The sequence below is a fragment of the Amblyraja radiata genome, chromosome 2, assembly GCF_010909765.2.
Source record: "Amblyraja radiata isolate CabotCenter1 chromosome 2, sAmbRad1.1.pri, whole genome shotgun sequence".
Classification (NCBI taxonomy): domain Eukaryota; kingdom Metazoa; phylum Chordata; class Chondrichthyes; order Rajiformes; family Rajidae; genus Amblyraja; species Amblyraja radiata.
The window spans coordinates 39,498,197-39,510,599 of record NC_045957.1 but is presented as its reverse complement, the minus strand read 5'-3'; the positions used below and the strand labels follow the sequence as shown (position 1 = coordinate 39,510,599).

The window sequence follows — 12,403 nt, the reverse complement described above, 5'->3', positions numbered from 1 at the left end:
TATGATATGAACCATTAAATTTTTCTGTGTACTTTTATCGATTTATGCCGACCAGTTATTGTTTGATTTGTAAAGACTGGAAGCAAATGTAGTTAGGAATGAAGTTGCAGACTTCTGTAGCTGGCAGGAGAATCTCATTTGCATTAATGGGATTGTTATGTGTGACATAAAATGCAAGCTCAGTCCTACATTGTGATGACTATACATTTGGAAGATAATGGCAATTCCTTGCTCAGAGCCTGTTTCGATTTTGTTGCTTGCTAAAGTGCTTACAGGAATCACTAAGTATTTGTTTTGACCAGTTTATGATTTTACCTTTTGATCTTCCAGATGTACTTGATGGATATAATGGTACAATATTTGCCTATGGGCAAACGGCCTCCGGTAAAACTCACACAATGGAGGTAAGTGATTCCTTGTACACAAGAGATCAGCACAGAGCATCTCTGATCTTCATCCATTATTTCGCTAATTAATCGTTTTGCTCTGGGTTTGGTAATCCTTGATTAATTTACGATCAACAGCAACAAAAAGTTTTTCATAATCGAAACTCTTATTCAGAGCAAATAATACATTGGGTTTTGGAATTATCTCTAACAATACTAAAAGATATTTAAGAGTTTAACATTTTTTATCCCGATGTAGTCTTTGTCTCAAGACTAAAGTATTATTTCAAAAGCGAGGCACAGATTGCTGTTGATCTTAGAAATCATAATAATACTTTATTAGCCAAATATGTTTTGCAACATACGAGGAATTTGATTTGCCATACAGTCATACGAATAAAAAGCAACCAGACACAAAATACATTTTAACATAAACATCCACCACAGTGACTCCTCCACATTCCTCACTGTGATAGAAGGCGAAAAAACTGTTCAATCTCCCGTTCTTTGTTCTCCTGCGGTCGGGAGCCTCGAGCCTTCCATTGACGGAATGATCTTGGCTCCAGTAGCTGGCGGTCGGGCCCTCCGCGTCGGGGCGATCGAGCTCCTGCATCGGGGGGGGGGGGGGGGGGATCTCCGATTCCCCCGCTGGCCGATCGGACCCTGGGTCGGGGCTCCTGCGACTTTGGAGCTTCCCGACATCTATGGTCTCTACCCGAGACTGCGAGCTCCTCGATGTTGGAATCTGCAAGCCGCAGATGTTGGAGCATCGATCCCAGGCAAGGGACTGCAGGCTTCGATGGTAAGTCCACGGCCCTGCAATGGGGCTCAAAGACAGTCTCGAGCAAGGCCTCTAGCTCCATAATGTTAGGCCACAGAGCGACCGGAGATACGATCCAGAAAACAATCGCATCTCCGGCAAGGTAAGTGAATGAAAAAGGTTTCCCCCGACCCCCTCACCCACCTCCACATAAAACAAACCAGACCACATTAATACATACTTTTAAAACACACTAAAAATAACAAAAAAGACAAAAAGACAGGCAGACCGTTGGAGAGGCTGCCATCGCTGACGGAGCCACCCAGTGGGATAGGCATATCCATATGGGTGATATTGAACTGATATAAATGTAATCTAATTCATATGCTTTAAAAAAATAATTGCTGTTGGATCTCATTAACAGTATCACTTTTCCATTTCTAAATATAGGGAACACTTCATGATTCTGATTGTATGGGAATAATTCCCAGAATAGCCCAAGATATTTTTAATTATATTTACTCCATGGATGAAAATTTGGAATTCCACATCAAGGTAAAAATTTACTTTTGAAAATATCAATGTTATGGCTGGTATTTGTCACCTACTCTACGTAGAATAACCCATTGCTTGAAGTAATGTTGAGCGTTTCCTTAAAAGTTGAAAATGTGTTATAAGATTTCAAACAAAACAGAAAATGTTGGAACCAGTATCAGTATTAGCATCAGTAGAGAGCAAAGCAAAGTTGATGTTTTGGGTCAAGTTTATTGTATCATGCACAAGGACAACAAGATATCGGTACAAAGAATCTTGCTTGCAGCAGCATCAAAGACAGAAAACATAAATTAAACATAAATTACCCACGTGATTTCTAAAAGAAATGGTCCAAAACAAACAAGGCATTAGTGTGGAGAACATTTGGAAAGCTTTGAGCAGTTACCTTTTTCTGGTCCGCTCCCTCATGACCACTGTCTTCATCCTGCATAGCTCTAGTGATGTCCAACATGAACTGGTGGATAATACCTTCTCTTTCATCTCATTACGTTACCTCCAGATTGAATTTAACAATTTCAGGAACCATTTTCCCTCTTATCACATGTAGCTGTACCTAATTATTTTTTGTTTTTTGTCTCCCCAATTACTTTTTGTGCAACAGTTGTTACTTTGACAACTTGTGTCTGCACCCTATCATAGACATTCCTACTTCTCTCCAGGCTGATTTCTAAAATTAAAACACGCTTGTTTCATTTTTCCCGGTTCCGATGGAAGTTCATTGACTCAAACCAATGATTGTTTATCTCCCCTTCGGGCGCATATCCAACTTTTTCTGTTGTGTTTTGGGTTTCCAGCATATACATTTTTTTGCTGAAATTTCAAAGAGCAGTTGAGTCACCTATGAATGGGACCAAGTAAGAAAGCATTCCTTCATAAAGAACTCTAAGCTTTTTGAGAATTTTGTTTTGTTCTGGTCCCTGTATTTAAGACAGATATTGCAATATTGCAAAGGGTTCGTCTGGGATTTGAGGATGCTACCAGAGCTGAATTTTAGTTTTGTAGGGAGGAACTGCAGATGCTGGTTTAAACGGCAGATAGACTCAAAAAGCTGGAGTAACTCAGCGGGTCAGACGGCATCTCTGGAGAAAAGGAATCGATAATGTTTCATGTCGAGACACCTCTTCAGACTCTTCAAACATCTTCAGAGTTTTGATGAGAGATTGGCCCCTGATAATTTTGTAATCCTTGAAGAAGGGGGAAGGACAGAAAGCTAAGCAGAGATTCCACTATTGTATCATGTGAAACAATATATTTCAAGAGTTAGTACAGATTTAAAGTAATTACTTTAAAGTAAAAAGGAATTGAACATATTTCCTATAAAAACCACGGTGAAGGCAGAAAATGCAACACATTTTGTTGAAGATAGCCTGAATTTTAATAACTAAAAGTCGATGAATTGAAGTTTGAATTTTTTTTTAATGGCTCCAGTTAGACCAGGCCATGATCTGTGCTGTCATTTGATTGCTGTTGGAAATGTTCTGCAGGTTAGGTTTCTCATGACCTGAAAGGTTGATTTTATTTCCCCCTTCCACAAATGTTGATCTGTCGAGTATTCCTTTCTATTTTTGTTCTCTGCTTTTTTTTTTTAATGTACTTAAATTATCACTCTTTCTCTGTGATTAATTATTTTAATTGTCTTTCAGGTTTCATATTTTGAAATTTATTTGGACAAGATTAGGGATCTTTTGGATGGTAAGATGAAATATTACGTTTTCATCACTAATTAGTCATTTTCTTTTGTGCCGAAATTGTGTGCATTTATTGGGATTGATGACAAAAGCTACCATTTGAATCTTGGGCAGAATCAAAGAAATTGGCGTGTAGACATTTCTGTAGGTTATAAAATCTGAAAGTTATGAGCAGTTAAACATCCTTATAACTCTCCACATGCTCCTCAGCATGGAATTTCTCATCATTCCAACCACATCTCACCAGTTTCTGTTTATATTAATCTGAAAACATGTAATAGTGAAGCCATGTCACTTGAGATTTGCTACTAGCACCATTCTTTTAATCCCTTCAAAGAATTGTCAAAAACAAACTAATCTTTTGTTAGTTTACATCTTTCTGTAGTCTCTTATGTTGGACTACCCATTGAGTTCCAAATGTCTACATAACTAATCACTTGCCATCAATTCTTTACTTATTGTTTGTCTGCTATAAAGAGGCTTGATAAAAAAATATCTTGTCTGATATTACTGAGTGGATGATCAGCCATGATCATATTGAATGGCGGTGCAGGCTCGAAGGGCCGAATGGCCTACTCCTGCACCTAATTTCTATGTTTCTATGTTTCTATATTATATTTTTGCATTGTTGACGATAGAAAAGATTTTGTGCATTTCTTAACATACTGAAATGTAAGCATTAAATTTGATAACCACTGATGGGGTTTGAGGAACATTGGGAAACTTGGAAAAAACTTTTTTTTAAAAACGTGATTGTACTTATCATTTGTTGCTTATCATTTGAGTGATTAGATTTTGTTTATTTTTAATATTTGGTTTTTAGTCGGCATTTTGTGCTTTTGTAGTGAGTTAGCTTCTTACTATTGAAGATTGATCTTGCTCCAGTATGCAGTATTTTATTGTTTTAGACAATTGCTGTCACAGAGCAATGTGGATAAGCGAAATATATTATTTTGTATTGGTTTCGTGTTAATTGGAAGTTTTTTAACCCACACTTGCTGACAGTAGAATGTAAAATCTACAATCTGCAGATGCTAAAAACATTCAGCAGATCAGGCAATGTAGGTTGAGAGAGTGACCTTCCATTAGGATTAGAAATGCTGGAAAATTAAGTTTTGATATAACGGTGAAGGGAGGAGGGTGACAAGCACAAATTAAACTGCGGGGATAGGATGGACCAAAAGAGGCTGACTGACTGCAGACGGTGTTGGTGTAATGTGATAGAGGATGGCGAAGCTTATTAAAAGTGCCGCTCTTGGGTCTGAAGAAAGGTAGAAATGGGAGCAGATGTATAACAATGGGGAAGAGGAAAATAAATACTGGAACTGAGATACGAGCCATAATTTCTGTAAATCTGAACTAAAATAAAACTGAATGTACCCAGCATGTGAGGCAGTATCTGTGGAGAACGAAACTGAATTATTGTTACATCAAGCTTGGCAAATTCTGACATGTACAGCAAAGACTGTTTATTTCTTGAATTAATTGCTATCCTGAGAGCTGTAACATGCCCAGTTGAAGGTGAAATGTGGTAATTCTGCTTGCTTTGGATTTCATTAAAACTGTCATGAAACACCAGGAATTCTCCAAAATCAGGACCAGCCAGCAAGGCCTTTTGAAAACTAGCTTGTTTTAAAGTCAGTTTGCCCAGTAAAATTCTGAACCACTTCAATTTCTCACCCTGCTCTATTTCCCCAGACTTTTATACAAGTGAAAGTTGAATATATTTCTTCATCTAAAGTAATTTACCGTTCCTTGTAGAAACATTATAAATAAATTATGCCCATCTTCTTCCTTTAAGCTTCCGTTATCTGTTCAGTCTATTTGTACAAAAGTCGGTAAACCAGAGGACAATGCCTCCATTGTTAAGCCGACGTTTGATTTGTCAGTTCCATACTGTCTTTAAAAAAAAAAAGTGATCCTGATTTACCAGTCATCTACTTTAATTCTCTGATCCAGTTGTACTCTAACTTCTCTAAAATTGTCCTACATTTCCCCAAATGGTGCCCAATGGTTTGAGTTCTTCCCTCAAAACGTCAATTGTTTTTATCAAAACGAGACAAAATGCTGGAGTTACAACGGGTCGGGCATGATCTCTGGAGAAAATGGATAAGTGACATTTTGGGTCAGGACCTTTCTTCAGACTGATTATAGTAGGGAGAGCGGGGGGAGAAAACTGGGAGCGAAAAAATAAAGCAGGTCATATCAGGGCTGGCAACAGATGAACTCAAGCGAGGGGGTCTAAGAGGCCGATTGTTGTTTTTCCCACTTTGTTTTTCTCACCATTCTGTTACCTGTTCTGTTGAGGCTGCCTGACCTGCAGAGTCTTAGTTAAGTTTAGAGATGCAATGTGGAAACAGACCTTTCAGCCCATTGAGTCCGCACCGACCATCGATCATCCGTACACTAGTTCTGTTATCCTACACATGAGGGGCCAATTAACCTACCAACCTACACGACTTTGGAATGTGGGAGGAAACCCACACGGTCACAGAGAACGTACAAACTGCACAGTCATTCCAGTATTTACTGTTTTTGTTCTGACTTACTAATTTGGATACATTTTTGGAAAGCAAAATAAAGATTGGATATAAATGTTATTAAGATTTAGAGGGTTGAAAAACCAGTAGCTTAAAAATATTGTAACAGACAAATTCTGAAATGCCTGATTAGACAAACTCAAAAGAGGTTGGAATATGGATCTTCCTCACTGTAGGTTCGATGGAAAAGAAATCAAACAGGGCTTTAAAAGAAAAAGAATACCACTCAAGAAAATAACTTGCAGAACTCTAGATTCCACAGCGACGGAGCTGATAGGATTGCATTTCTTGAAACGGGCCAAAAAATGATTTTGGCCTTTTGTACCCTGACAATATTTAATTCCTCCCAATTATTTTCTAAGAGCCAGATGGGTTGGGAACATGTTATTATGGCTTAGTACACTTTAGAGACTCTGTTATACCTTATTCAACATGGTTGAGTATTTCAGCCATTTTTGTTTCATGGCGGGAAAGGTTGTAAATGTTCAAAATTCTCTTCAGTTCATTGATTTCTGCAAAATGCGTTAAAGAAAGCAGCATGGGTAGCAACCTCTGAACATTTGTTTAGCTGCCCATGAATTTAATTCTTAAGATGCAATCATTTCCATTATTGTCGTATACCAATTCTAGGCCATTAACTATTCTTTGAGATTTTAAAAATCTGGACGCTTTATAATAATTTTGCACTAAGAAAAAGAATACCAAATATGAAAGTGTACGTTCTCATTGTGACCTGCGTGTGGTTTCTTTGGGATCTCCGGTTTCCTCCCACACTCCAAAGACATAACAGGTTTGTAGGCTAATTGGCTTGGTAAAATTGTAAATTATCCTTAGTGTGTGTGTGTGGGACAGTGTTAGTGTATGGGGATCACTGGTCGGCATGGACTCGGTGGGCCGAAGGGCCTGTTTCTCTAAACTAAGCTAAAACTAAACATTAAATATACTTGTACTATTTGTATAAATATCTTAGTAAATGTTGGATAATAAAAGAATATTTTTCTTTTCAGTATCCAAGACCAATCTCTCTGTCCATGAAGATAAAAATAGAGTACCTTATGTGAAGGTGAGTAAAATCCATAATTGTATTTTTCCCCTGATATTCTAAAACTATTTTGTGAATAAAATTGGCTATATTATTGCTTCCCCTGTAATGCAGGGTTGCACCGAACGTTTTGTTTGCAGTCCCGAAGAGGTCATGGATACAATTGATGAAGGAAAATCCAACAGACATGTAGCAGTTACAAGTAAGCATGGTCTCCATTATATTTGTCACCCAAGTACAATATTGGCAATATTGAGAATGTAATAGTGATTGAGCTTCAAATTTTGTATCACCAAAGCCATATAAATTTGCAGCTCTTATGGATTTGACTTGAGTAAATTATATTTTAATAAAGTACTGTTTTATTCATTTATACAGACCCTGCGTCTGCTGGTCAGGACTTTGTCAGTAATGTGGGAATAAATTAGATGAGACATCCCTTTGGAAAAAATACTTATCGATAGTAAATGATACATTTTCTCCCCTCAATTTTTAACTTAATTGGCCTTTTCGTTAACAGTTTTAGAGATGTATTTGAAGTCATTTGCCTTGCAGTGTATTACTTCAACTTATCTTAAAACATGACTCAAGAAAATTTAATATCTGGATTGATAAACGCAGCTAACTGGAGATGTGCCAGATTTTGGTGTGCAGATCTTCAGTACTACAGATGAGATGTCTTCTGATCCCATAATCTTCCACATGCCCGACAAAGTGGATGTAGCTTTAATTAATTTTTTTACGAATGTTCAGTATTACTCCTGCCTTTGCTCAAGCAACATTTCAGTCAAGATACTGTGTGTTGCACTCTCTATAAATGTATGTAAAATAGAAGCAGTTGTAAATAAGACATTTAAACTGCGCACACACACACAGACACACACACACAGACACACACACACAGACACACACACAGACACACACACACAGACACACACACAGACACACACACAGACACACACACAGACACACACACACACACACACACACACACACACACACACACACACACACAGACACACACACACAATACAATTTATTTGTTGTCATTTGAACCCAGAGGTTCAAACGAAATTTGGTTTCTGCAGTCATACAAACAAGAAGAAGAACCAAGACACAACAGAATTTACACGAACATCCATCACAGTGAATCTCCTCCCTGTGATGGAAGGCAAAGTCATCGCTCCCCTGCACTCCTCGTTCTCCTCCCGATGTCAGAGTCAAAGCCCCCGGCGGGCGATGGTAAATAAGTCCCGTGGCAATTATAAAGCCGCGCCGGGTGATGCAAGGCCCTGCTCCGGGTCTTGGTGTTGGAGCCCCCGGCGTACTCTAACAAGTCCCGCGGCCATTTAAAGCAGCGCCGGGCGATGTAAGGCCCCGCTCCAGGTCATCCTCAACCCCGCAACTCGGGCGGGAGAAGTCGCCATTGCGGAAGCCCCGAAAAGCGGTCTCCCAGCAGAGACCCGCGGGCTCCCGGTGTCACCGTCCACCAGACCTGCGGTTGGAGCCCCCGAATCCCCGGGCTCCTCCCGCTCCGAAGCCGGCCAGCTCCACGATGGTGGGTAAGTCCGCAGCTCCGCGACTGGAGCCCCAGGTCGTTCCGGTTGGAAGCCGCTCCACGGAGCTAGGCCCCAATGACAACAGAGACCCGACAGAGAAACGGTCGGGTTCTCCGTGCAGGGGAAAGATTTTAAAAAGTTTCCCCACCCCCCGCCCCCCAAACACATACCCAGTTTAAAAAAATAAATAAATACTACATATAAACGAGACAAAAAAAAAAAAAACGCCAGAAGGACTGCAGAGGCCGCTGTGACATGAGTCGCACCGCCCACCCGCCGCACACACACACACACACACACACACACACACACACACACACACACACACACACACACTCAATAAGATCATGGTTGATCTTTTATCTCAGTCTTATGTTCCTGCACTAGCCCATCATTCCGTGATATGCAAAAGTCTATTGATCTATGTTGAACATGGTCACTGATCCTTCACGCAGGGTTTGTGCGTTCTTGTACACATCAGAGAAGGTTAAAATGCAAATGTAGCAAGCAATTCAAAATGGCTTCTTGCAAGTCCTGTTGGAGTTGTGTAGGGCTTTGGTGAAAGCAAGCTTGATGTGCTTCATTCAGTTTTGGTCTCCACCAAGGGAGGGTATGTTTACCTGTGCACCTACCACCGGGGTTCAATGCTTTGATTCTTGTTGCAAGAACTCACCCATGTGAAATTGAAAAACATACACAAGGACTGTACTCTGGTTGTGATGAAAGGGTTATCACATTGAAATGTATACAATATTTGAAGTCTTGTTATGGTAAATGTGGTGATGTTCTTCTATCTGCAATATTAAGAAATAATGGTTAGGGTCTTTTGGGGGGGGGAGAGAAAAGTCAAGCATTTAAGATTGGAAGGCTGTATTCATTACTCCTGAACACTGGTCATGACTTCTGTAAAAGTATGCCATAAAAGCTCAGTTGAAAAGAGGTAAAAGTGATTTATTTTTTTCAGGGAATTGGGAAATTGATGAATTAGCTATAATCCTATTGAAAGAGGACCAGCAAGCCACTGGTGCTCCTGCTTTCTAAATTTACTACTGTATTAGCAACAATTCTTAAAACAGTTCATTGGTTGTAAAGTGCTTTGTTTATTTATTTAGCGAATGCAAAGTCCTTTAGCCAAGCAGTTGCCTCTTGATCTGCTGTATGAAGGGTGACAAGTCCTCCTTTGAGTCTTTGTTGAGGGCATGCTTCAATGATGTGTTGCATTGTTTGCTGCTCTCCACAAGCACACCGTGGGGTTGGGCTGCTGCCCCATTTGTGAAGGCTGGCCAAGCAGGGGCCATGTCCAGTCCTGAATCTATTCAGCGTCGTCCACTGCTTCCTTGGGAGATAGGAATAGGCCATTCGGCTTTTCGAGCCAGCACCGCCATTCTATGTGATCATGGCTGATCATCCCCAATCAGTACCGCGTTCCTGCCTTCTCCCCTAATCCCCTGACTCCGCTATTTTTAAGAGCCCTATCTAGCTCTCTCTTGAAAGCATCCAGAGAACCTGCCTCCACCGCCCTCTGAGGCAGAGAATTCTACAGACAAGATCCTGAGGGGGTGCTATAGAAATACACAGTTTTCAAACATTTACCATTTCAGATCCTGGTTTGAAATGTTATGTTTCTCTCTCTTACTTGAATTGTTCGGATTTTGCATCATTTTTTTGTTACAACTTTAATTTTCATAGTAAAGGCATGCAGTCTGTCTAGCCATTGATTAGGAGTATTTGTCTTTTACAGATATGAATGAACACAGCTCGCGTAGCCACAGTATCTTTCAAATTAATGTCAAACAAGAAAACACTGCAACAGAACAGAAGCTAAGTGGCAAGCTTTACCTGGTTGACTTGGCAGGTAGTGAGAAGGTATGTTTTTTTTAACAATGCTTTTCCTTTAAAAGAAGATTATATCATCTAGCCTCTGAGGCCATTTCTGTTATTTGTAGATTCGATAGTATGAGGCGATAAGATGACACCCAAAGATGGTTTCAATTTTTATTCCGTATATTAACTTTTGGTTAAAAGTTTAGGTTATTTCTGTAATGTATCAATTCCACATTGAAAACTCTGATGGCAGTCTCATGCATCTGAGAAATAAATAGTAGCAATTCAATTGAAGATTTTTTCCTATTCAGAAAAGAGGCTTTTATCAACTTCACTTGGTGAATTTGTGGAGGTGCAAGTTGGAGAAGATGTTGAGAAATGAAGAGCAGTACAATGCAAAATTAGCTTTGCACAAGTGGGGATGTACCAGAACGGGATGAGAAAACCCATTTGTTTAAACCTTTAAGTCGGGTTGGTCAGGTCCAGGGTACAGGTACTACAAGCAATTTTCAGGTGGGTATAAGAGAGGAGGATGGTTTGGTGATTGATTATGGAGAACATCGCTTGTGGCAGTAGTCTGAGATGACATTACTGAGAGATTGTCCAGTGAGGCTAATGGATGGAACTAAGAAATAAAAAGAGGATGGTTACATTGATCTGTAGGCCCCTAAATAGTCAATGAATTAGAGGTGTATGCCAGGCGATTTCAGTCAGCAACATGTCTAATAAGATTGTCATAGTAAGGAATTTTAGCGTACCCAATATAGAGCAACTATCTTTGTAAATAGTTGCAAAGCTATCAGATTCCCATTTCAAAAGCAAATTGTTTCACAAAATTGCCTTTGTGCAAGGAACTCTGCTGTGTTAACTTGTACAGACCCACTTATGACTCCAACCCCAAACAGAGTGAGTCTTGGCTTGCTTGGCCAATTCAGAGGACAGCTATTTAGTTACAGTACATTGGTAAATATACCGTGGATGCACCTTCATGTACAAGACGACACATCATCAACTTCTTAGGATATCAATATTCGGAAATAAACATGAATTTGCCAACATTGTCTGCATACCAAGAATATTTTTTAAAAACTAGTGTTTTTTAGTTTAGGAGATACAGCACGTGAGCAGGCCCTACGGCCCACCGAGTCCGCACCGACCAGCGATCCCCGCTCATTAACACTACCCTACACACACTCGGAACAATTTACATTTACACCAAGACAATTGACCTACAAACCTGTACGTCTTTGGAGTGTGGGAGGAAACCAAAGATCTCAGAGATAAACCCGCGCGGTCAAGGAGAGAACATACAAATTCCATACAAACAGTACGCATAGTCGGGATTGAACCGGGGTCCCCGGTGCTGTAAGGTCTACCGCGGTGCCACCATGCCGCCATTGTATCAGTTTCAAATGCCTTTCACTTAAACCTGCCTGTCTTGTTTGAAGTATGGGGCATAAATGAGATTTGCTCGACACCAATATTTACGTGTTCATTAGCAAAATTATTTATCGAAGACTTGTACCTGAACTGGTTTGCATTATTGTGGTATTGAATCGGATGTGACCGTAAATAATATGAAAGAATGAGGAACTTATTTTTTTAAAATTGAAAATCATTGTAAAAGTTCTAATAGTATGTTCATACATTTCCCAATTTAGGTTAGTAAAACAGGAGCAGAAGGTGCAGTTTTAGATGAAGCCAAGAATATCAACAAGTCTTTGTCAGCATTGGGGAATGTCATTGCTTCTCTAGCAGATTCAAGTGTGAGTATTAAAACTATGCTCTGTTTTCTTGTATGTGCTTTGAAAAGTAGCTAAGACATTGCAGATTTAATCTACCAGTATAAGATTTCAAAATTATAGTGCAGTTCATTTTTATGGGCCTGGAAATCCTCAAGGGAATTGAGCAGAACACTAAATATACAAGGAAAATTAACAAACCATATTAAAATATGTTTTTTTTTAAATGTTGTTAATTGGTTTTCTTTTTACTTGTGACGTAAATAAACTAGAAATTATAGAACTGGCAACCTTTCTAATTTTTGAA

The 12,403-nt window shown here is 39.5% G+C and overlaps 1 protein-coding gene across 3 annotated transcripts in view; it reads left to right on the top strand.

The window, feature by feature from the left end:
* The window catches only part of kif5b (kinesin family member 5B), a 99,198-nt gene that overhangs the window by 39,940 nt on the left and 46,855 nt on the right, over positions 1-12,403 (top strand). For all 3 annotated transcript variants that reach the window (XM_033045376.1, XM_033045395.1, XM_033045386.1), the window contains exons 3-9: positions 331-404; positions 1,597-1,701; positions 3,345-3,393; positions 6,937-6,992; positions 7,086-7,173; positions 10,272-10,396; positions 12,016-12,120. In XM_033045376.1, coding sequence (XP_032901267.1) covers positions 331-404; positions 1,597-1,701; positions 3,345-3,393; positions 6,937-6,992; positions 7,086-7,173; positions 10,272-10,396; positions 12,016-12,120 — 602 coding nt within the window. The remainder of the gene's footprint in view (positions 1-330; positions 405-1,596; positions 1,702-3,344; positions 3,394-6,936; positions 6,993-7,085; positions 7,174-10,271; positions 10,397-12,015; positions 12,121-12,403) is intronic.